This window comes from Mesoplodon bidens, assembly GCF_964165515.1.
Source record: "Mesoplodon bidens genome assembly, chromosome: 2".
NCBI lineage: Eukaryota > Metazoa > Chordata > Mammalia > Artiodactyla > Ziphiidae > Mesoplodon > Mesoplodon bidens.
The window spans coordinates 144,577,573-144,604,317 of NC_138177.1; the positions used below are offsets into that span (position 1 = coordinate 144,577,573).

At 35.7% G+C, this 26,745-nt stretch overlaps 1 protein-coding gene across 1 annotated transcript in view; it reads left to right on the forward strand.

Moving 5' to 3' along the window:
- FAF1 (Fas associated factor 1) overlaps positions 1 to 26,745 on the forward strand; it is a 486,188-nt gene that overhangs the window by 203,087 nt on the left and 256,356 nt on the right. The window contains exons 5-6 of the mRNA XM_081223886.1: positions 5,057 to 5,148; positions 16,339 to 16,430. Coding sequence (XP_081080012.1) covers positions 5,057 to 5,148; positions 16,339 to 16,430 — 184 coding nt within the window. The remainder of the gene's footprint in view (positions 1 to 5,056; positions 5,149 to 16,338; positions 16,431 to 26,745) is intronic.

The window sequence follows — 26,745 nt, forward strand, 5'->3', positions numbered from 1 at the left end:
CTCATTCTTTGGATAGAATACAGTTGACCATTGAACAACACTGGGGTTAGGGGCACCAACCTTTTGCACAGCTTAAAATCCACATATAACTTATAGTCAGCCCTCCATGTACTCCATTCCTCTGTACCTGCATTTCCTCATTCACTGATTCAACCAACTGTGAATTGTATAGTACTGTAGTATTTACTATTGAAAAAAATCCAGGTATAAGTGGACCCCCACAGGTCAAACCTGTGTTGTTCAAGGGTCAGCTGTACTCAGAAGGCTCTTGCCTCAGTAGTGTCAAGATTAGCCATAGATTAAATACTGCACAGGTAGTACCAACATCTTAAAAGCAAAGACCCAAAAGCACTGAACTGTTACCAGGTAACTTAACTGCCTCCCAGAACAAAGCTCAGTATATTTATAGGAATAAAAAACATTCAGCACCCATCAAGGTAAAATTCACAATGTCTCATATCCAGTAAAAAATTGCCAAGCATACAAAGAAGGAGAAAAGCTGGCCCATACTGAGAAGAGAAATCAATTAACCAAAAACAACCCAGAATTGACATAGATGTTGGAATTCACAGATTAAGTACATTAAAACAGTTATTATAGCTATATTACTTATGTTCAAAAAGGGAGAGGAAGGATTTAAAATCATAAGTAATTGAAAAAGTAAAAATAACCCAAATCAAATGTCTAGAGGTTAAGACCATGATGTCTGAGATGGGATTAACAGAAGATTAGATATTCAAGAAGAAAAGATTAGTGAACTTGAAGACATCACAGTAGAAACCAGTTTGGAAAAGAGTTTGGCTGTTTCCTACAAAGTGAAAAATACACTGGCCATCCCTCTCTTAGGTATTTACCCAAGAGAAATGAAATCATATGTCCATCAAAGACATGTATGTTACTGTTCATTGCAACTTATTTGTAATAGCCTCAAACTGTGGAAAAAACAGCATGTCCATAAACCAGTGGATGGATAAATAAATTGTTGTATATCCATACAATGGAATACTACTTAGTAATAAGAAAGGGATTATCATTACGTGTAACAATGTCGAAAAATCTCAGACAATGTATTTTGAGTGCAAGAAGCCAGATTTTAAAAGAACATCCTGAAATTCCTTTTATCTAAAATTCTATATAATTCAAGCTAATTCATAGTCGCAAATCAATCACTGGTTCCCTGGAGATATGGTAGGGGAAGTGTGAAGGCGTTAACAAGGGCATAAGAAAAGTTTTAGGGGGAGATGAATAAATTCATAATCTTGATTATGATGGTGGTTTCACTGGTATATTTGTCAAAACTTACAAATTGTGGATTTTAAATATGTGCAGTATTTTATATCAATCATAATAAAGCTGTTAAGAAATTTTTTTGAAAAGAGCAAATCAAACCCTAAGTAAGTGTGGAAAGAAAAAAAAATCATACACACACACACAGATATCAATAAAGCAGAAAATGGATAAACAGTAGAGAAAATGAACAAAACCTAAAGCTGTTTTTTGAGATCAATAAAATTGATAGTCCTCTTGCTAATGTGAATAAGAACAAGAGAGAAAACACAAGTTAATCATTGAAAATGAAAGGTACCTACAGACACTGAATGGATTATAAGACAACATTAAGAGCAAATTTAGGCCAGTAAATTGAAAGGTTACATGAAATATTAAAAAGGTAGAAAAACTCTTTTTAAAGGTGTATGTTACTACAGCTGACATGAGCAAAAATTTAAAATCTGAATAACTCTACATCTAATATATAAAGTTATTGATAGTTAACAATCAAAACCTTTCCCCAAGAAAACCCAAGTCCAGATGGCTTCACTGGTAAAGTTTGTCTAATATTTAAGGAAGAAGTGTTAGCAGTCATTCACAAATAGAGAAAGATGAAATGTTGCCTAATTCATTTTATGAAACCAGCATTAACCCTGATACTAAAACCAGACAAAGACATTACAGGAAAAGGAAACTATTACAGACTATTTCTTACAACCATAGAGGCAGAAATCCTTTATAAGTATTTGTAAATTGAATTCATTAAATATAGTAAAATACATACATATGTATATAATATAACTCATGGTCAAGTGGGCTTTATCCAGGAATATAATGAGACTTGTTCAACAATTTGTATATAATCCATTATTGTAGTTCACCGTATATTAGTACAATGAATGAAAAAATTCATTTGATCATTTCAATAGATGGAGGAAAAAGCATTTGACAGTATTTAACAACAATATTTAAAATTTCGTGTTTTTTGTTTTTAAATAATTAAACTCGCAGCAAAGTAAGAATAGAAGGAAACATTCCCACGAGAGTTCTCTTTTCTCTGTATCCTTGCCGCCATTTATCTCTTACTTTTTGACGGTAGCCATTCTAACAGGTATGAGATGATACCTCATTATGGTTTTTGGTTTGCGTTTCCCTAGTGACTAGTGATGTTGAGCATCTTTTCATGTACCTATTGGCCTTTTTTTTTTTTTTTTTTGCGGTACACGGGCCTCTCACTGTTGTGGCCTCTCCTGTTGTGGAGCACAGGCTCCGGACGTGCAGGCTCAGCAGCCATGGCTCACGGGCCCAGCCGCTCCACGGCATGCGGGATCCTCCCGGACCGGGGCACGAACCCATGTCCCCTGCATCGGCAGGCAGACTCTCAACCACTGTGCCACCAGGGAAGCCCCTATTGACCATTTTTATATCTTCTTTGGAAAGATGTCTAATCAAGTCCTTTGCCCATTTTTAATTGGAGTATTTGGGGGTTTTGGGGTTATTGAATTTTATGAGTTCTTTATATATTTTGGGTATTAAACCCTTATCATATATATGGTTTGCAGTCAGTGGACTGTTCCTTGATGGCATCTGCATATCTTCTCAGTTTTCGAAGTAACATACAGGAGTGCCATCTTGTGTTAAGATCTTTGGAGTCAGGCAGACCTGGATATAAAAACTGGCTCTGAAACTTGCTGCATTCTAGCATTTCACTGCCCTAAAATATTTTGGATATTCTTGAAACAACAACTATTTATTGAGAACCTATACTGGCCAGATACTATGCTAGACACTTATGTGTGTATTACCTTAATTAATATGACTTAAAACTAACAACATTTTTTGAGTCCCTTTTATGTATTGGACACATAGTAACACAAAGTATTTTCCATTCCGTATGTCATTTAATACAGCAACCCAATGAAATATTGGTACTATAGTTATTATTTCTACTTTAGAGAAGAAGAAATTGAGACCAAAAGAGAAGAATTTTTTGAATATGAGGAACTCAGTTGCTGTGATGGCTCTGGGTTTGTTTTCTATTCTTTTCTACCTGTGGAACAAAAGACTTTTTGTATTATATGTTACCCAAGCTTGCTGCAAAGACTAACTGGGACTTTAACTTAAACTCTCTTTTTGTTTTTCCTTTCTTTTAGGTTATGAATGCTAAGGGTGTCTCCAAGAGTTTAAGCAGGAAGTGTCAGGTGAAGATAAGTTTCTAAGAGGAAAGCACTGGGCAGGCTTGTAAGCGCATAAGCCCAGTTCCAGATAGGTACAGCTTTAGAAATAGCAACCTTAGTCACAAATGAAAAGGCAGTGTTTATATGTATTTGGTAAAAGAAGTATAGCTCACCTTTCTCTCATTTCCATGAACAGAACAATCCTTTGTCAGCAGTGATATTTTTGAAGGTCAAAGTTGATAAATTTTGTGCTTCTAAAATATAATGTTGAATCAGAATTCTTTTTATGATGTTTAATCGCTATCCAAAGTGCCTAGATAGGAATTTTCTTTAAGAAAGTAAAAATATGTCACTAAGGCCGTGAAGGGTTTGATTGTAGCATTGCTTGCTTAGGCAGCTGTGTAGTGTAGAACTTGTGTAGTGTAAGCTTCACCCTCCATCTTTTCCTTTATCAGCATGGAATTACTTTTAATATATAGTATAATCATTTTCTGCAGTGTTCAGTCACTTAATATAAATGAAATTGAATTATGTTAATCTATAATTATAGACTAACCAACCTAATAAAAGCATATATATGAAATATTTGTACATTCTGATTTAATGATCTGTTTATTATACTGTAGTATCAGAAATTAGCTGGTTAATTTATAAGTAGACTCGATTCCTGAAAAGTAATTTGTGGAGTACTGGGAAAATAGTGATTCCTCACTGTTTCTCATTAGCATCATTTTTATTTTTTCCTTTTTACCTTTTGGTCTTTGTCTTCACTGAATAGAATATCCTGGCCTTTGATTTGGGTCTCCTTCACAACCCGGCTATACTTGAAGCTTGGTTTAAATGCAGCTGTATTACAAACTGGGTTTAAGTCTCATCTGTCTCACAAAACTTTCTCTGACTATTTGATCCAACATAATTTTTTTTCTTTTCTGAAATTCTGCTGCTTTTCTCTCCAACACAGTTTAAATTGTCTTCTAGATTATATACATTGACTTTATTATTTTTTTCCAGCTACATTCATGGATGTTATCTCCTTTCACCCTTGAACCCTAGAGGTAGATAAGATAGGCAATATTATTCCCCATTTTATAGATGCAAAAAATCTTATCTTAGAGGTAGATAAGATAAGCAATATTATTCCCCATTTTATAGATGCAAAAAAAAAGGCAAGTTATTTGATTTCTTCAAGATAAGACTTCAGCCCAAGTCTTCATTCCACAATTTGCTTTCCCTATACTATAATGCCTCAAGTTTTGTACTTTACCGACTACTCCTACCATATGCTGAGCACATATAGATATGATTCGTTGGTTTAAAATAGATAATTTCTTTTCAAACCCCCAATCACTGATATCTGTTTCTTTTTAAAAAGGTACTTAAGTAATTGTGGAGTCTTTTATCATAATGGTGGAGCCTTAGTTCTTCAAAGGGACAACATGTTGTATGATCAAGATTTGAAGTTCGGACTACTGAAATTTTTCATATGCATTCATCAGACAAATGTCATTGACTGTGGACCATATCCCTAATATTAATGCTAGCTCTGGATATGAACAAATATTTATTGCATTATTTTGTTAGTAATATCTGGTCTCCTCTTTTTCGTACAGGAGAAATTAAACAGATTCTAGAAAATGAACTTCAGATACCTGTGTCTAAAATGCTGTTAAAAGGCTGGAAGACTGGAGATGTGGAAGACAGTGTGAGTTTAGTAACTGCCTAAAAATAAAAAAAAATTAAGTTATGCTATTGACTAAATGATGTATAAAATTATTTTTTATTAATGTTGTTACATATGACAGATGTAGGTTTGGTAATAGTAGCTGAGTTTAAGGAATCAGCAAACAATGTTTTTCAAGCTAAAACATTTTCATAGTAAACCAACAACAGTTTTAAGTGAGTTAGATATGTAAGTGGCATGATTTTCCTACTTTTAACTATTTTATAGGAGTTAATTTCACATTCTTTTTTGAGAGCTTTTACATTTTTCTCAAACCTCATATGATGTCAGTAAGTGCCTTGGAATAATAATTTTTTTCTTAACATCTTTATTAGAGTACAATTGCTTTACAATGGTGTGTTAGTATCTGTTGTATAACAAAGTGAGTCAGCTATACATATACATATATCCCCATATCTCCTCTCTCTTGAGTCTCCCTCCCACCCTCCCTATCCCACCCCTTCAGGAGTTCACAAAGCACCAGGCTGATCTCCCTGTGCCATGCAGCTGCTTCCCACTAACTATCTATTTCACATTTGGTAATGTATATATGTCTACGCCACTCTCTCACTTTGTCCCAGCTTACCCTCCCCGCTCCCTGTATCCTCAAGTCCATTCTCTATGTCTGCGTCTTTATTCGCATCCTGCCCCTAGGTTCTTCAGAACCTTTTTTTTTTTTTTAAGATTCCGTATATATGTGTTAGCATACAGTATTTGTTTTTCTCTTTCTGACTTACTTACTTCACTCTGTATGACAGACTCTAGGTCCATCCAGCTAACTCAATTTCATTTCTTTTTATGGCTGAGTAATATTCCATTGTATATATGTGCCACATATTCTTTCTTTATCCATTCACCTGTCGATGGACACTTAGGTTGCTTCCATGTCCAGGCTGTTTTAAATAGAACTGCAGTGAACATTGTGGTACATGACTCTTTATGAATTATGGTTTTCTCAGGGTATATGCCCAGTAGTGGGATTGCTCGGTCAAATGGTAGTTCTATTTTTAGTTTTTTAAGGAGCCTCCATACTGCTCTCCATAGTGGCTGTATCAATTTACATTCCCACCAACAGTGCAAGAGGGTTCCCTTTTTTTCCACACCCTCTCCAGCATTTGCTGTTTGTAGATTTTTTGATGATGACCATTCTGACTGGTGTGAGGTGATACCTCATTGTAGTTTTGATTTGCATTTCTCTAACGATTAGTGATCCTTTCATGGGTTTGCTGGCAATCTGTATGTCTTCTTTGGAGAAATGCCTATTTAAGTCTTCTGCCCATTTTTGGATTGGGTTGTTTTTTTTTTTGATACGGAGCTGCTTGAGCTGCTTGTAAATTTTAGAGATTAATCCTTTGTCAGTTGCTTCATTTGCAAATATTTTCTCGCATTCTGAGGGTTGTCTTTTTGCCTTGTTTATGGTTTCCTTTGCTGTGCAAAAGCTTTTAAGTTTCATTAGGTCCCATTTGTTTATTTTTGTTTTTATTTCCATTGCTCTAGGAGTTGGGTCAAAAAGCATCTTGCTGTGATTTATGTCACAGAGTGTTCTGCCTATGTTTTCCTCTAAGAGTTTTATAGTGTTTGGCCTTCCGTTTAGGTCTTTAATCCATTTTCAGTTTATTTTTGTATACGGTGTTAGGGAGTGTCAAATTTCATTCTTTTACATGTAGCGGTCCAGTTTTCCCAGCACCACTTATTGAAGAGGCTGTCTTTTCTGCATTGTATATTCTTGTCTCCTTTATCAAAGATAAGGTGACCATATGTGTGTGGGTCTATCTCTGGGCTTTCTATCCTGTTCCGTTGATCTATATTTCTGTTTTTGTGCCAGTACCATACTGTCTGATGACTGTAGCTTTGTAGTTCGTCTGAAGGAAAGGAACCTAATTCCTCCAGCTCCATTTTTCTTTCTCAAGATTGCTTTGGCTATTAGGGGTCTTCTGTGTTTCCATACAAATTTTGAAATTTTTTGTTCTAGTTCTGTGAAAAATGCCATTGGTAGCTTGATAGGGATTGCATTGAATCTGTAGATTGCTTTGAGTAGTAGAGTCATTTTCACAATGTTGATTCTTCCAATCCAAGAACATGGTATATCTCTCCATCTGCTTGTGTCATCTTTAATTTCTTTCATCAGTGTCTTATAGTCTTCTGAATACAGGTCTTTTGTCTCCTTAGGTAGTTTTATTCCTAGGTATTTTATTCTTTTTGTTGCAATGGTATATGGGAATGTTTCCTTAATTTGTCTTTAAGAATTTTCATCATTAGTGTATAGGAATGCAAGGGATTTCTGTGCATTAATTTTGTATCCTGCTGCTTTACCAAATTCATTGATAGCTCTAGTAGTTTCTGGTAGCATCGTTAGCATTCTCAGTGTATAGTATCATGTCCTCTGCAAACAGTGACAGTTTTACTTCTTCTTTTCCGATTTGGATTCCTTTTATTTTTTTATCTTCTCTGATTGCTGTGGCTTAAACTTCCAAAACTACGTTGAATAATGGTGGTAAGAGTGGGCAATCTTGTCTTTTTCCTGATCTTAGTGGAAATGGTTTCAGTTTTTCACCATTGAGGACGATGTTGGCTGTGGGTTTTTCATATATGGCCTTTATTATGTTGACCTAAGTTCCCTCTATACCTGCTTTCTGGAGGTTTTTTACCATAACTGGGTGTTGAATTTTGTCGAAAGCTTTCTCTGCATCTATTGAGATGATCATATGGTTTTTATCCTTCAACTTGTTAATATGGTGTGTCACACTGATTGTTTTACATATATTGAAGAATACTTACATTCCTGGGATAAACCCCACTTGATCATGGTGTATGATCCTTCTAATATACTGTTCGATTCTGTTTACTAGTATTTTGTTGAGGAGTTTTGCATCTTATGTTCATCAGTGATATTGGTCTGTAGTCTTCTTTTCTTGTGACATCTTTGTCTGGTTTTGGTATCAGGGTGGTAGGGGCCTCGTAGAATGAGTTTGGGAGTGTTCCTCCCACTGCTATATTTTGGAAGAGTTTGAGAAAGATAGGTGTTAGCTCTTTTGTAAATGTTTGATAGAATTCGCCTGTGAAGCCATCTGCTCCTGGGCTTTTGTTTGTTGGAAGGTTTGTAATCACAATTTCAATTTCAGTGCTTGTGATTGGTCTGTTTATATTTTCTGTTTCTTCCTGGTTCAGTTTTGGAAGGTTGTGCTTTTCTAAGAATTTGTCCATTTCTTCCAGGTTTTCCATTTTATGGGCATAGAGTTGCTTGTAGTAATCTCTCATGATCCTTTGTATTTCTACAGTGTCAGTTGTTTCTTCTCCTTTTTCATTTCTAATTCTGTTGATTTGAGTCTTTTTCCCTTTTTTTCTTGATGAGTCTGCCTAATGGTTCATCAATTTTGTATATCTTCTCAAGGAACCAGCTCTTAGTTTTATTGATCTTTGCAGTAGTTTCCTTCATTTCTTTTTCATTTATTTCTGATCTGATCTTTATGATTTCTTTCCTTTTGCTAACTTTGGGGTTTTTTTTTGTTCTTCTTTGTTTAATTGCTTTAGGTGTAAGGTTAGGTTGTTTATTTTGAGAGTTTTCTTGTTTTTGAGGTAGGATTGTATTGCTATAAACTTCCCTGTTAGAACTGCTTTTGCTGCATCCCATAGGTTTTGGGTCATGATGTTTTCATTGTCATTTGTTTCTTGGTATTTTTTGATTTCCTCTTTGATTTTTTCAGTGATCTCTTGGTTATTTAGTAGCATATTGTTTAGCCTCCACGTGTTTATATTTTTGCAGTTTTTTTCCTGTAATTGATATCTAGTCTCATAGCGTTGTGGTTGGAAAAGATACTTGACATGATTTCAATTTTCTTAAATTTACCAAGGCTTCATCTGTGACCCAAGATATGATCTACCCTGGAAAATGTTCCATGAGCACTTGAGAAGAAAGTGTATTTTGTTGTTTTTGGATAGAATGTCCTATAAATATCAGTTAAGTCCCTCTTTTTTAAAGCTTGTGTTTCCTTATTTATTTTCATTTTGGATGATCTGTTCATTGGTGAAAGTGGGTTGTTAAAGTCCCCTACTATGATTGTGTTACTATTGATTTCCCCTTTTATGGCTATTAGCATTTGCCTTATGTATTGAGGTGCTCCTATGTTGAGTGCATAAATATTTACAATTGTTATATCTTTTTCTTGGATTGAGCCCTTGATCCTTATGTAGTGTTCTTCTTTGTCTCTTGTGAGAGTCTTTATTTTAAAGTCTGTTTTATCTGATATGAGTATTGCTACTCCAGCTTTCTTTTGATTTCCATTTGCGTGGAGTATCTTTTTCTATCCCCTCACTTTCAGTCTGTAAGTGTTCCTAGGATATGAAGTGTGTCTGTTGTAGACAGCATATATACGGTATTGTTTTTGGATCCACTCAGCCAGTCTGTGTCTTTTGGTTGGAGCATTTAGTGCATTTACATTTAAGGTAATTATCAGTATGCATGTTCCTGTCACCACTTTCTTAGTTGTTTTGGGTTTCTTATTGTAGGTCTTTCCCTTCTCTTGTGTTTCCTGCCTAGAGAAGTTCCTTTAGCTTTTGTTGTAAAGCTGGTTTGGTGGTGTTGAATTCTCTTAGCTTTTGCTTGTCTGTAAATGTTTTAATTTCTCCATCAAATCTGAATGAGATCCTTGCTGGGTGGAGCAATCTTGGTTGCAGGTTTTTCCCTTTCATCACTTTAATTATGTCCTGCCACTCCCTTCTGGGTTGCAGAATTTCTGCTGAAGGATCAGCTGTTAACGTTATGGGGATTGCCTTGTATGTTATTTGTTGCTTTTCCCCTGCTGCTTTTAATATTTTTTCTTTGTATTTAATTTTTGATAGTTTTATTAACATATGTCTTGGAGTGTTTCTCCTCGGATTTATCCTGTATGGGAGTCTCTGTACTTCCTGCACTTGATTGACTATTTCCTTTCCCATATTAGGGAAGTTTTCTACTATAATCTCTTCAAATATTTTCTCAGCCCCTTTCCTTTTGTCTTCTTTTTATGGGACCCCTATAATTTGAATGTTGGTGCATTTAATGTTTTCCCAGACGTCTCTGAGAACGTCCTCAATTCTTTTCATTCTTTTTTCTTTATTCTGCTCTGCCGTAGTTATTTCCATTATTTTATCTTCCAGGTCACTTATCTGTTCTTCTGCCTCAGTTATTCTATTAATTCCTTCTAGAGAATTTTTAATTTCATTTATTGTGTTGTTCGTCATTGTTTGTTTGCTCTTTAGTTCTTCTAGGGCCATGTTAAACGGTTCTTGTGTTTTCTCCATTCTACGTCCAAGATTTAGGATCATCTTTACTATCATTACTCTGACTTCTATTTCAGGTAGACTGGCTATTTCCTCTTCATTTGTTTGGTCTGGTGGGTTTTTACCTTGCTCCTTCATCTACTACGTATTTCTCTGTCTTCTCTTTTTGCTTAACTGACTGTGTTTGGGGTCTCCTTTTCGCAGGCTGCAGGTTCGTAGTTCCCATTGTTTTTGGTGTCTGTCGCCAGTGGGTAAGTTTGTTCAGTGTCTTGTGTAGGCTTCCTGGGTGAGGGGACTGGTGCCTGTGTTTGGTGGATGAGGTGGGTCTTGTCTTTATGGTGGGCATGACCACTTCCGGTGGTATGTTTTGGGGTGTCTGTGAACTTATTACTATTTTTAGGCAGGCTCTCTGCTAATAGGTGGGGTTATATATCTGTCTTGCTAGTTGTTTGGCATGGGGTGTCCAGCCCTGGAGCTTTCTGGTCATTGAATGGAGCCAGGTCTTAGCGTTGAGATGGAGATCTCTGGGAGAGCTCTCACTGATTTATATTACATGGGTCAGGGAGGTCTCTGGTGATCCAGTGTCCTGAACCTGGCTCTCCCACCTCAAAGGCTCAGGCCTGATACCTGGCCGGAGCACCAAGACCCTGTCAGCCACATGGCTCAGGAAAGTTTCTAGAGGTCCAGTGGTGTGAGCATGTCAAGCTCTCCCTTTTATAGCCATGAAAAAGTTGCTGTATCTGGCCCTTCCTTTCCAGTCCTTGCAGATTGGCTCTACTAGGTCACTCTTCTGATGCTCAGCAAGGCTGCTCACCACTCCAGTCGGCAGCTCATTTCCCGCCTTAAGCGGGAAAGCCTGGAATAATAATTTATGAACAATTACTTATTGGCCTGAAAGAAGTCATACACAGTATATACATTTATGTCCAGTAGTGTTTATGGAACAAAGAAGATAATAGGAAATCTTTTTAACTCGGAAAATTTAAATGGTAAGAATATTTCTTTGTTTACTTGGATAGGGTCAGGTGCATGGAATGAGTTATATTTTAAGAATTTGTACAAAGTGTTGTAATTTTAAAGTAGTAGTTGCTATTCTCAAGGACCCAGTAGCAGCCTTAGGCATAAAATATTTCACACACTTCCTCTTTTTCTGGCAGAGAGAGTAAGGAGTGATGGAAGGAAATGAGTTAATCCAGAGTTTTAGGTGTTTGAGGTAGAAATAATTATCAAATCTTTTCACAGTAGTTACTGAGTTGGTACTTCAGTACCAGGCAGAAACTTAGAATCCTCATCTTTTGGTTCAATTCTTTGTCAATTGCTTCTGGTAGACACTGTGCTTATAAATACTTATATGTGAGTTCATTTGATATATGGAGATGTTCTGAGTACTTCAGTAAGTTATTTATAGAAATTTCAGGTTGGCAATATATTTATAAATTAGGTACAAATTAGTGATGTGCTATATTAGGGGTCAGCAAACTTTTTCTGTACAGAGCCAGGTAGTTAATGTCTTAGGCTTTTTGGGTCATACAGTCTCTGTTGCAACTACTCAATTCTGCTGTCATAGCTTGAAAATAATGACAGACCATATGTGTAAGAGTGAGCATGACTGTTCCAATAAATCAATATTTGTGGACACAGAAATTTGCATTTTATAATTTCACATATCATGAAATACTCTTCTTTTGATTTGTTTTCAAACATTTAAAAATGTAAAAACCATGCTCAACTCACAGGCCATCCAAAAGCAGGCAGTAGGCTGAATTTGTCACACAGGCCATAGTTGACTGATCCCTGCTGCTTTATGGCTGCTATAATTGAAACGTGAATTAAAAAATAAAAATAAGTCTTGACTGAGTAAATCAACAACTTTGGCAGAAGTAAAACACCAAAATGTATTAGTTTACATAGATATATCATTTATTCGTTCATTTATTGAGAGACCTGTGGATGTGAATCAGCCTTACATGGCATTTTCGGTAGTTTGTGAAGAGAAAGGCAATTATGTTGAAAATGTTCTTAGAGCTATGTGTTCTAATACAGCTGTCTCTCAGTAGCCATAGGAGATTGGTTCCAGGACCACACCCCATACCAAAATCCATGGATGCTCAAATCTCTTACATAAAATGGCATTTTAGTTGCATATAACCTACACATCCTCTGTATACTTTGTCATCTCTTAATTACTTATAATACCTAATACAATGTAGGTGGTATGTAAATAGTTGCTGATGTGCATCAAATTCAAGTTTTGCTTTTTGGAACTTTTGGAATTTTTCTTTTTCTGAGTATTTTCCATCCTTATGTGTGGAACCCATGGATATGGAGGGCTGACTGTATTTGAACTTAGTCTTTGTTATCAATAATATTTTCAGTTACTTATTTCTATGTACTCTTCTCCCTAGGTGATTTCTGCTATTTCCATGCCATTAATTTTCTGACTGCTTCCAAATTTATATTTCTAGGTTATACTTCTATGAATTCACATATCCAAATTGGTAGTTCACTTTAAGCTTGCATACCTTATTAGCATCTTTAACTTAACATGTTTAAAATGGAACTCTTGATTATCCTTCCCATGCTATTTCTCCACCAGTCTTCCCCTATAAATGGCAGAACTATATCACCACTGCTAAATCCAAAAATGTGGGCATTAATCTTTTCCCATTTGAAAAACACCTAATCCTCAGAAACTAACACAACATTGTAAATCAATTATACTTCAATAAAATAAATATTAATTAATTTAATTTATTGGCCATGCTGTGCAGCTTGTGGGATCTTAGTTCCCCGACCAGGGATTGAACCCGGGCCATGGCAGTGAAAGAGCTGAGTCCTAACCACTGGACTGCCAGGGAATTCCCCAATAAAATAAATTTTTTAAAAATGTCAAAAGCACCTAATCCTTTTGTAAGCCCTGTAGCATCTATCTCCAAAATATATCTCAACCATGGCCACTTTTCAGTATTTTTATTGCACTACCTAATCCAGACTATTAGCATATCTTGCCTGGAACAATGTAATATTATCATTATTGTTTTTCCAGCTTTTTTTCTTGGGTTCTCCCAATGCATTCTCAGCACAGGAGCCAGAATGAGCTTTTGAAAATATAAATCAAATTATATCACTCTCCTGGTAAAACATAACTTTTTATTGCACTTTGAATAAAATTCAAGATACTCACCATTGTTTAAAAGGTATTGTATTATTTACCCTCTATTCACGTCTACAGCCTCATCTTCAGCCTTTCATACCCTTTCTTTCCAAGCTGCAGCCATAGAAACCTCCTGTTAATTCTTCTAATAGGCTCAAGCTCTCTATAACTTTACCTGACAGATGCTGTCTAACTGCCTGGAATACTGTACCCCCAATTCTGCACATGGGTGGCTCTTTTTCATCTTTCAAGTCTCAGCTTAAAATGTTACTTTCTGTAACAGACCTCTGTATAAAAGGCTCCCATCCCAGCATCTCCCATCAAAACACCATAAGTAGAGGGACCATGTCTGTTTCTTTCACCATTAGATATCCAGTGCTTGGTATAACAGGCACCAAATAAATGTTTGTGGAATGACTGAATGACTTAAAGAAAGCATCCATTTATTTCATCATATCATATGTGGTTTGAGAAGGAATGTTTAGCGGAAAATCTTTGGATGATGGCATGGCAAACTGACAATAATGATCAAGTGGTAAGACCAAGCAGTTATCAATAATCCTCAAAGTAAAATAATGAAAGATGAAAAATGGTAAAAATAACTTTCCTGTGTGTATATGCATGTGGTTTTTTTTTGTTTGCACATGAACTCTTGAAAGGTAACATAGATCAATTTCAAAAGGACTTTCATATATTTGACAAAAAGATTTAGAACTTCAGGGCTTCCTGGATGATTGTGAAGTTATGATTAATTACCTACTACAGTGTCTTATTTTCTTTTTTTTTTAATTTTTTTTATTTTTTGCTTTATAACAAATTTAATCAGTTATACATATACATATGTTTCCATATCCCCTCCCTTTTGCGTCTCCCTCCCACCCTCCCTATCCCACCCCTCCAGGTGGTCACAAAGCACCGAGCTGATCTCCCTGTGCTATGCGGCTGCTTCCCACTAGCTATCTACCTTACGTTTGGTAGTGTATATATGTCCATGCCGCTCTTTCACTTTGTCACAGCTTACCCTTCCCCCTCCCCATATCCTCAAGTCCATTCTCTAGTAGGTCTGTGTCTTTATTCCTGTCTTACCCCTATGTTCTTCATGACATTTTTTTTTCTTAAATTCCATATATATGTGTTAGCATACAGTATTTGTCTTTCTCTTTCTGACTTACTTCACTCTGTATGACAGACTCTAGGTCTATCCACCTCATTACAAATAGCTCAATTTCATTTCTTTTTATGGCTGAGTAATATTCCATTGTATATATGTGCCACATCTTCTTTACCCATTCATCCGATGTACAGTGTCTTATTTTCAAACCATGGGTCACAAGCCATTAGTGAGTTTTGAAGTTAACTGAGTGGGTTATAGCCAGTATTAAAAGAAAAAGAAATAGGATAAAAGATGTCAGAGTGTATTGCAAATAATGAGTAAGTCTTTCTTTTTATTTAAGAAATAACTAATATGAGTCAAGAGTAAGTCCCAAGGCCTGTGAAGGAAGACTGTGCCCTCTTAGTAAGATGGGCCCTCTCACGGAGGGGTCAAGAATAAGTTCATTATGTTCTATGCTTGGGTAAGATCAGCCCTTCCCAAGTGTCCCTACTTCCATCTGCAGGGTTAAAAGGGGTTCCTTGATATCTACTCCACCTTTCTTTCCAACACTTTCATCCCTGACATTATTATTTGCTTTGATTCAACCAGAACCAATTTCATTATGCCTTTTCCTCCTGTTTATGCAAGTTACTCAGATTCCCACTTCACTCCTCACTCAAACCTCCATAGTCTCTGCACAGCCCATATCTGTCTCTATTCTTTTTCCTTTACAGTGCTTGAAACCTTTTTGCTATGCCCTGTGGAACTATTCATCATTAACCAAATTCCTCTTATTGTCAACCTCTTCCCTGCACATTCTCTTCACCGTCTACCTCTGACTGAAATCTGCCTTTCTGATCACATTGTTTTCCTGTAGGCTTCTCAGTGTTAATTGCTTTTCTCCAGTAGCCGTCATACCACTGGACTAACTGGTAAAACGTGTGTTCTCATTTTTCCTCATTTCCATTTCCAGTCCTTCCTCTCTAAAAAACCTTCAGCTTTGACTTTCATGTAAAAAAAAATTGTATCACTTACTGATTGAGTCCTCATTTTCTGATGATTTTTAGTTCCTGGTTTATAATTGCTCTCTGTGTTAATTCTTAGTAATATAGCCTTGTAAATGATTCTTCTAACATCTTAGCCTCTTAGTTCCTTGAACTTATTTTCTACAGTGATCTTTTTTTCCCGTCCTATGTCAGCCATACCTTCCTGTGGTCATTTCACCTCTTAGGCTGCAGCTCCTCATCTATAAAGTCTTTAGGTTGAGGTACTCTCAATGATCTTTTCTAGGTCTAATGATCTCTGAACACCTACATCGCTAATTTTTGCTATAATGATCCTGAATGAAGTGGATATTAGTTGCAAGGATATGCTTCTTCAATGAAGAAATTAATGATTCTCGACTGTGTTCTTATATGTTTGTATCATTTCATGAGCTAAAGAATTTGTATTTTATTTTAATATTCATATTTATGCTAACTTATGATATTTATGAGATAGAGATTTTTTGCAATTCAATTGTTCTTCTGTATTATCCTATTTAAGAAATTGTCAAAAGATGCAAAGCCAAACTACAATAGTGATAATTTTCTAAGAATTATAGAAAAAGATTAAAAATGCACAATCAATAGTTATTTTTTATTTGTTTTTATTTTTTGTTTTTCAGACGGTCTTAAAATCACTACACTTGCCAAAAAACAACAGCCTTTATGTTCTTACACCAGATTTGCCACCACCTTCATCATCTAGTCATGCTGGGTAAGGTGTTTACTTTTCCTGGGAATCTGAAACAAAAAGTCTGATTGTTAAGTTGCTTTACTGTATATAAATATCAAAATCAAAATCTTGTTGAAGCTTTAACTTAGCAACAGCTATTAACTATATAAAGTTTCAAACTATTTGGTTTGGGTAGTTTATTTGTTTGATTTTAGTGATGGAATCTTTTTACAAAGAAAAGCTTTAGCAAAACTCTATTATGTAAGAAAGAGTCAAAAATGGCACTTCTCTGTTTGAAGGGGAAGAACTGGAGTTGGAGGGAAGAGATTGAGTAACTGGAACTCCAGTGTCTCCCATGGCTAAAGAAACAAAGCATTGAGGAAGATTCTTGGGCTCTGCAGAATACAGCTTGAAAAACACTGATATAAAATTTTTATTAAGATTTTCTCTCTATTTGGAATAGAGGGTCTCATTCTTTTTTCAGTATTCACAGTGAAACGCAGTACATTTATAGAATGATCAGATGATTTTAATGTTTAATTGTATGTTACATTATTGCCTGATGAAGCAACCTGATCTAAAGTGAATGATTAAGGTAGTGATAGAGTAATAATTTTAATGAGTACAGTATCCTTCCAGAACTATGTTTAAGTTGTTCTTAGATTTTCACCATTTTTTGCACATTTTCTCTTTTTATTTAATGCAACTTGGTGTTCCTAAACTTCGAATATTGTCCAATTTTTCCCCACCACCTACCAAATACCTTTATTATTAATGTAGTACAAGGAAAAAAGTCCTGTTTTTCTTTGGTACCCTACCCACAGAACACCTCTGGCCACCAGATGTGTGGGTCCCCCCCACCACCACCACCATGAGACAGTTCTTCATTCCCAGCTGGATGTTCTACAATTTAACTAAATTCTGATACTACCTACCTGGAGATAGCATTAGATCTCACAGGTTCAGGGCTCAGTCCCACAAGACTGCCCCCATATCAGACCCAGTTGCAAGTCTGTGTTGTTACCTGTGCTTCTGACCAACTGGCTATAGGTTGGAGGTTCCCACCACTCCCTTCAGTAATTTGTGAGAGAATGGCTCACAGAACTCAGAAAAATACTCTATTTGCTATTACCAATTTATTATAAAGCATATTTTAAAGGATATAAATGAACAGCCAGATGAAGAGATACATAGGATAAGATCTGAAAGGGTCTTGAGCACAGGAGTGCCTGTAATGTTTGGGGTGTGCCACCCTCCCAGGACACGAATGCATTCTTGTTTACCAACTTGGAAGCTCTCCAAAGCTCTTCAGCTAGGATTTTTTATGGAGGCTCACCACAGAGGTATGATTAATTGAGTCACTGGCTATTAGTAATTAACCCAACCTCCAGCTCCTCTCTCCTTCCTGGAGGCGGAGGTGCAGGCTAAAAGGTCCAGTCCTCTAATCGTGAGCTTGGCTCCCCTGGCAACCAGCTTCTCTCTAGAGGGGTTTTCCAAACATCATCTGTTTAACAAACCCAGGTGTGGTTGACAGTGGCTCATTATGAATAACAAAAGAGACCTCTCTTTTTTCACCTTTATCACTCTTATCACTTAAAAAATTCCAAAGATTTTAGGAGGTCTAAGTGGGGAAGAAAACCAAATGTATATTTCTTATAGATCATACCATCACAGGTGGATAGTAGCAAAAAGAAAATTAAATTTCACTTTACCAAAGTAGAAATCACTGAACTGAAAAAAGTTAAATCTAATATAATTTTATCTGATAGTCTGTTAAAGGTTTTAGGCTAAGAATTTAAAGATTTCTTGGGTTGCTCTTTATCTTCTATGTTCAGATCATATATTAATGGGAAGTTGTATTTGCATACTACTACAAACAGCCAAACAGTACTTGTAGTCCTCGTGTTTATAGTAATGTTGATATAAATACCAGATGAGATTATAGGTATGGGTTCTGTATCTAGTCATGTAGGATATTATTTTTTAGGTTAGTTAACAGAGTGTAATCACTGTCATCCAATATATAATCCACATAATTACAAGTAGGTAAGAGACATCATTTGTTATAATCTATTGCTTTCCCGTAACATGATTAAATGGATTTATCAAAATGTCTTCCTGAGCTAATGGAAATGTTCTTCATTGCCATGTGGCTGACCTTAGTTTGATTGCCACTTGCTCAGTCCCTAGGCAGGCAGGGGCCTACAGTGCTTCTGAAATACAGTGTTTATAGGAGAATGAGTACTTTATATAGCATTAAAGTAGTCTTCCCTAGTTGGCTTTATGGATTTTTAGCAAGTTACAGTAATGCTTTTTCCTGTGTTGGAACAACAAGAAAGACATAAAAATTCAAAGCCAAATAAAAGTCACAAAGCACAGTCTATCTGGCTAGTGAGAGGAGGGGAATTAGAGCTTTCCTGCTTGAAAGCTGGAAAAAGTTATAAAGGGCACATTTGATGAAAAAGTTATATTAGGGCACATTTGATTAAAATCTAACTAAAAAGTCAAGGTGTGTTTCTTTTAGGTGTGTTAATACATCTTTCTATAAAACTACAGATTATTTTTCTTTTTTTGTGTGTGATGTATATCTTAAATTCTGATTTCATGAGAAACAATTTAAAAAAACAAAATCCATACAAAAATTTAAAAGCTAATGGTAATAATTATTTTTAACTTCTGATTTTCATTTTGTATTTATCAAATAAAAATAATTATTGACATCTTAACTATATAATAGAGTCCAAAAGTAATTTAGTATTGAGTTATAAAGCACATCATATTATCAAATATGGGAGACATAAAATTTCTCTGCACTAAACTCCATAATGAATCAAATTGATTTGTTTTTGAAAAATTTTGTTATAATTGGTGTATTCATACAAATCTTATTGTAATTTGTAACCTAATTTATAATCTAAAAAGGAGAAAATAAAAGGTAATTCTGATTCTTAGTGTTATATTTGAGAATTGGCAAATGAATAGAAGAGATCTGAAATTGGTAGAGAAAAATAGGAAAGATTCTTCTAACACCTTGGCCTCTTAGTTCCTTGAACTCATTTTCTACGATGATCTTTTTTCCCGTCCTACATTAGCCATATCTTCCTGTGGTCTTGTCATTTAATTTAAACAATTCTTAAATACTGATTTCAAGCTTCCATTTCCTGCTAATCATCTCTCATCTTTCTAGCCCACTTCCTTTAGTATCCTAACCCTAACAATCCTTCAGGCCTCCAATCCATTGTTGGCTACCATCTTTTCGTGATCATTACCTCTTTCATGTCCTCTCTTTCTTCCTTAGAGTGGGCAATATCCCATGGTCATTCATTATAATCACTTTCTTGCATGTAGCCTCAATTCTTGCTTCATGGATCTTGCTTGACAAAAATCCTTACCTTGGATAAATACAACTCTGTCTATTCTGGGCCTCACAGTTAAATGTGACTAGAGACAAACAAAATCATGCTGATTGGTGTATCTTTAAATTCATGACCATAATCTTTAGAGAGCCCCCTAATGTTGCTAGGCAGTGATAGCGTATTTACCTGGTTTATCCACACTCTCCTAAAAGGCCATTTTACACTTATCTTTTCCTCAGAACTTTAAAACACCTCTCCCGTATTCTCACCCTCAGCTGATGACTTCGTTTCCTATTTTGTTTCACTGATTAAATGAAGGCAATCATGAGAGAATTTCCACAAGCTTCCAACTTGGTCTCTGTTTACTTACCTGCATCTTATACACATACTCTTCTTTTTCTCCTGTTACTCTAGATGGCATGTCCAATCTCCTGTCTAACACCAAGCCTCCATGTTTGCTTCAGATTACATTCTGTATTCCCTCTGGCCTAAATCAAGGACTTCCTTCACTTTAATTCTTCCCTACATTATCAGTTTTTCCCTCTAGTAGAGTGTTACCACTAACATTCAAACGTGATGTTATTTCTTCCATTTTTCTCTTGATCCCACCTCCCCTTCCAGCAATCACTCCTTTTCTCTAGTCCCTTTGATAACAAAACTTCCCCCAAAGATTTGTCTATATTTGTTGTCTCTAATTCCTTTCCTCCTGTTTCTCTTGAGCCCAGTCTAAGTAGGGACCTGCTAGTGGACTTGCCATTGTCACTGATGACCACATTACTAAATTCAGTGTCATGGCTTTTAAGTGTCGTCTGTGTGCACTGTCAATTTAATATCTCTAATTTATATTTCTACCCTGTTCCCTGAATTGTCTTCTCTTCACCTCAGATTTGGAATTTTTTTTAAAAGTATATTTTATTTAGGTGGTTGGTTTGATATTTAATTGGTTTTATTCTTTTATTTCTCTGACACAAGTCAGTGGATGTTGGAAGACTGAGGGGAACTGCATAATAAACTTCCTGTTAACTGCAGTGCAGAACTATGACGAGGTCCTGTTGCTGGATTCCACCATTCCAATTCCAATGCAATGCAAATATTAGGTTCTTTCTTTATAGAGTATCAGTCTTCTCTCAATGGACTAGACAACACTGCTATTATAGACAACACTGCTATTATAGTATCACTCCTAAACAAAATTTATTATGACCAAATCAGAAAAGTAATATGATTATAATCTATCTCGTCATATAAAAGATAACAAGACCTAGAGAGAAAAATCCTGGATTACACTCCCAGCTTGGTTAGGGTCTTAGATTTTTCATATATAAAATAGGAAGCATTGATTTTAGTTGCCAGGGTGGTTGTAAAAATTCATTAAGCAGGAGAGGTACATTATATTTGAAATCACAAATTACAAAGCATGATTATTACAATTATTTATGCTAGTAAATACCAATAGTAATCTTTTTCATTCAACTCTCACTTGATTTTTATAACAACTCTACAAGATTACAGGCTGATTTTGATATCTCTAATTTATAAATTAGGAAATTGAGGTGTTTAAAAGAGTTTTGTGGATTGTTCAAGGTCATCAGTGAATACTTCTGATGCTGAAATCTCCATCTGACCCTCCATCTACTATAGCTTCCAGTTTCTTGACACAAATATATAAAGCTTTATTCCAAAGGTGCCTTCTTTTTTGGAAGCTGTTCTCTATAATGAGATTTAAAAAAAGTATCTTGTAATTTGTCATTATATACTTGTTAAAGGGTATTTATATACATTATTTCACTTACTGTAGTTCTCAAGAATATTAATGAAATTTCGGTATGTGAATGAACTTTTAGTTACCGTACACTATTAATCATTTAGTAAAATGTAGATATAAAATAACATGCTTTTAAATTGTTTACTGACAAACAATATTACTCTCAAGGTTTGGTGAGAGCTATATCTTAAACCATGTTCTTATAAAATTTTTTTTTCTTAACTTGATTTTACTGCCACTAGGGGGTGCCTGTTAATTGAGTCTTATTTTGTATTTACATTTTTTTTTAAAGCTAAGAGCAGTAAAATTACCATATAAGTGTCTATAACTGAATTATATTTAGAATTATTTTAAAGTAAGTAATGTTTTTCAGAAAACAAAATTTCAGGCTTTTTGAGAATTTAAGAGCAAACTCTTTAATCGTAATCTTTATAACAGTTGAAAAGCATTTAAAAACTTTTTAAATAAATCGGATTTCACTAATTAATTCAAAGGTGATGCAGTACCCCTATGGCACAACTTCGGATTATACTGTAAATCATAGTAAAATCAGAAGGGATGGGGACTGTCAATTATACCTGTTTCATATTATTATAAGAAAGATTCAATCTGTCAAAGATTTATTGATTACCTACTAGATGAAAACAAGCTCTGTCCTGTGGGAGCTTATAACCTATTCATTAAGGTATATATAAGCTTTTATATATATATATATATATATATAATTTATTTATTTATTTATTTTTGGCTGTGTTGGGTCTTCATTCCTTTGTCTAGTTGCAGTGAGCAGGTGCTACTCTTCGTTACAGTGCACAGGCTTCTCATTGCGGTGGCTTCTCTTGTTGTGGAGCACAGGCTCTAAGCACACAGGCTCAGTAGTTGTGGCTCATGGGCTTAGTTGCTCCATGGCATGTGGGATCTTCCTGGACCAGGGCTTGAACCCATGTCCCCTGCATTGGCAGGCAGATTCTTAACCACTGTGCCACTGGGGAAGTCCCCTTAATTCATCTCTTTAAAGAAAATTTCCAACATTGTTTTGGTGTTCTGTGTGCCACTCAGGTTGATTCATCCAGTAGTCACCTCTTTTCTTCATCTTTTCTAAAAGTTGGTGTTCCCCAGAGTTCTGTTTTCAGCAGTCCCTCTTACTGTACATTCTCCCTGACATCTCCTCTCAATACTTCAGTTTCCAAAAACATATATAGATGACAAGTCTCTATTTATAAACACCTGTTTCCTACTTGCCAATGAAGCTTTTCACTGGTGTGTGTCCCATATGTAATTCAGTCACATGTCTAGAACTGAGACAATCCTGAAAAATATGTACTACTTACTGCCTATATATTTTGTCTCAAATGTACAATGCTACAAAATATTGCAGTGTATTCCAAGTAGGAGGATAATTATTTAAAAGATCATCCGTTTGGTATATAAGTAATTAGTGCATTTATTAAGATTATTTTTGGTAGGAAGATGAGAATAAGAACCAGGTTGTAGTAGATTTTAATGGATAAGTGAGAAATGAGGGATTAGAGTTACTGTTATTTTCAGAAAATTCAACTCTGAAGGGAGAGAGAAGTTGAGGGAAGAGTAGGGTCAAGAGACTGAAGAATTATTAGAATTATGAGGAGGAAGAGACAGCAAATAGGAAAAATTTGAAAAAGTGAAACCAAAAAGGGCTGGTGGACAAAAAGGGTATAGGAGTATCTTAACTTAAGCTGCAATGACAAAATACCATAGACTGGGTGACAAACAGTAGACATTTATTTCTCACAGTTCTTAAGGCTGAAAAGCCCAATCAGGGTTCCTGTGAGATTTGGTTTCTAGTGAGAGCTCTCTTCCTGGCTTGCAGACAGCTGCCTTCTCACTGTATCCTCATATGGGGGGATGGGGATGGGGGGAAGGAGGGAGGGAAGGGAAGTGGGGGAAGGGAAGTAGAGGAGGCAGGGAGCAAGCAAGTACTGGAGTCCTCTTAGCTCTCCTCCTCTTCTTATAAAGACACCAATCCTATTGGATTAGGGCCCCACCCTTATGACTTCATTTAATCTTAATTACTTCCTAAAGACTGTTTACAGATACAGCCATATTGGGGGTTAGGGCTTCAATATAAGATTTCTAGGGTTGGGGGATGCAGTTCAGTCTATAGCAGGGAGGCAGGGTGGAGTCCAGGGGTTAAGTGTTGAAGTTAGCTGGCAGGTTTAGAGACAGTAGAAAAGGTAGAAGGATAGAAGATTGGAGCAAATGGAGAACATTTCTGGATTCTGGATTTCAGTGCTGTTAAGTAATAGTTGTTGAAAAGTGTAAATTATAGATAATACTGCAGTAGAAGATAGGTAATAGTTACAAGAATAAGGATGTTAAATATGAAGTTAAAGTATTTGGTAAGTGATAGTGACACAACAGTTATCATTTATGAAGACAGGCTTTTTGCCAAGCCCTTTATATATATTATCTGATTAAATCCTCACAATAAATCATAGATAGGTGTTCTTTGTCACATTTTGCAGATGGGTAAACTGAATTAGGGATAGTGGTTAGGTGATGGCAGAGAGAGGGTAGTTATTGAGAGCTTGTTTAGGTTCTTGTTTGAAGAAAGCTAGAGCTACTGATTAAATTAGACTACATTAGAAAAATATAAATCTAGGTATAAATGTTAGGGGATAAACACTAAAGAAAAATAACATGCATGCTTCTAGAAGAAAAAAGAATAGTCAGCTATATGTTGTTTATCAGAGAAATATCTCTTAAAGAAATGACACAGAAAAGAGAAAATAAAGGGTATAAGAAATGATATTTAAGCCAAATATTAATTTTTATAATGTAGTGTGGCAATATTAATATCACATAAAATTGAATTTAAGGCAAATAATATTGAGGGACAGTTTACCAAGAAGATATGGCAATTGTAAACTTGTGTGCACAAATCAGCAAAAATTGACAAAATTATAAGGAGAAATAGTTCAACCACAATTATATACAAATGTCTTATGGAAACTAATGAATTAAGCAGTAAATCTTTGTAGGCTATATATTATTTGAATAACCAGATTAAGCACATATAGAATACTTATGAAAATTGACCACGTATTAGAACATCAAAGAATCACTATCATGCTGACCCATTCTCTGGCCATTATGCAATAAAATTAGGAGTGAAGTAATAATAAAAAGGTATCTCTGAGATTCTCCATACATTTGGATACTACAAATAATTTACTTCAAAATAATTTATGGGTAAAAATGAGATCATGATAGCAACCACTAGCTGTTCAGAAGTGAACATAAATAAGAGTGCTATATACTAAAACTTTGAATATAGCAAAAGTGGTACTTAGAGGGAAATTTGTAATATTAAGTCCACTAATTAGAAGATAAGAAAGTTAGAAGGGCTTCCCTGGTGGTGCAGTGGTTGAGAGTCCGCCTGCCGATGCATGGGACACGGGTTAGTGCTGCGGTCCGGGAAGATCCCACATGCCGCGGAGTGGCTAGGCCCATGAGCCATGGCCGCTGAGCTGCGCATCTGGAGCCTGTGCTCTGCAGCGGGAGAGGCCACAACAGTGAGAGGCCCACGTACCGCAAAAAAAAGAAAGATAGAAAACAATTGCAATGTATGTTCAACTTAAGAAAATAGAGAAATAACAATAGAGTAAGTCTGAAGAAAATAGAAGGAAAGAAAGATTTAAAAGCAGTAATTAATGATAGAAGTAATCAACAAGTAATAACTGCTTGAAAAATCAACCCAAGAAAAAACGAGGGTAAGCACAAAAATATTAGGTATGAAAAAGGGGACTTAACTACAGATTCAGAAGAGATTATTTGATTAATAAAATAATTATTAAATAAGTTAATACAAAACAAATAAATTAATAAATTAAATTGTTTTAAAACAAAAATGCATGAATAATAATAAAATAAGCGTATCTTTATGACTTATTAAAATCTGAAATTTAGTTGAAATGGAGAATTTTGTATAAACTATCAAGTACTAAAATGAATACAAGAAATAGGTAACCTGAAAAAAGTGATAGCCATCAAAGAAATTGAATTTGTAGTCAAAAATTTCACATGCCACTTCTTCCCCCTCCCCCACCCCAGAGGATTTCCATAAAGACATTTTACACAAACTCTTCCCAGTGAGACTGCTACCTATCTTATTTTATAATGTTCATGTAGGGCTTCCCTGGTGGCGCAGTGGTTGAGAATCTGCGTGCTATGCAGGGGACAGTGGTTCAAGCCCTGGTCTGGGAAGATCCCACGTGCCGCGGAGCAACTAGGCCCGTTAGCCACAACTACTGAGCCTGCGCGTCTGGAGCCTGTGCTCCGCAACAAGAGAGGCCGCAATAGTGAGAGGCCCGCGTGCCGTGATGAAGAGCGGCCCCCGCTTGCCACAACTAGAGAAAGCCCTCGCACAGAAACGAAGACCCAACACAGCCAAAAATTAATTAATTAATTAATTGATTATTTAAAAAAGTTAATGTTCATGTAATCTTGTTACCAAAACTAGAAAAAGATAATGTAAGAAAAAATTGTGTGTAATTCTCACTTATAACCATAGGTAATAAAAATGAGTCAGTAAACTTTTCTTTGCCTTCTCTCAGCCTTACCATTTAATGACCTCTTCTTTCCCCTGTCCTTATTGCACTACTTCAAATGGCACCTCTCCCAGCATTCAAATGGTCTAAGATGTAAATGAACCAAAAACCATAACCTGATTATGTCTCTCCCCTGCTCAAACCCCTCCATTTGCATTTTTGCACTTAGAATAAAATCCAGGTTCCTTACTAAGGTATATAAAGGACTTACATAATCTTGTTCCTGACTTTCTCTCTAACTTCATCTTTTATCATTCTCATCTCTGGCTTGTATCTTGCCAGCCACACTGGCCTCCCTGCTCTTCTTTAAACATTCTAAGTGTGCTTCAACTTCAGGACATTTGCACTTTGCTATTCCCCTGCCTGAAATGATCTATCACTTATCAACTTGGCTTACTCCTTTACTTTATTCAGGCCTCTACTCGAATGTTACATCCTCAGATAGGCTTTTCTTGATTCCCCTGGCTACAAAAGCCCCTCTGTTATACATTCTCCCTTTATCTTACATTATCACAACAATGCATTATATTAGTAATATTAGTAATGTATTCATATTTGTTGTCTGTGTCCCTCATCACAATGTAAAGCTGTAAGAAATCAGCGACTTTTTTTTTTGTTCACTGTTGTATCCTCAGCAGCTAAAAGAG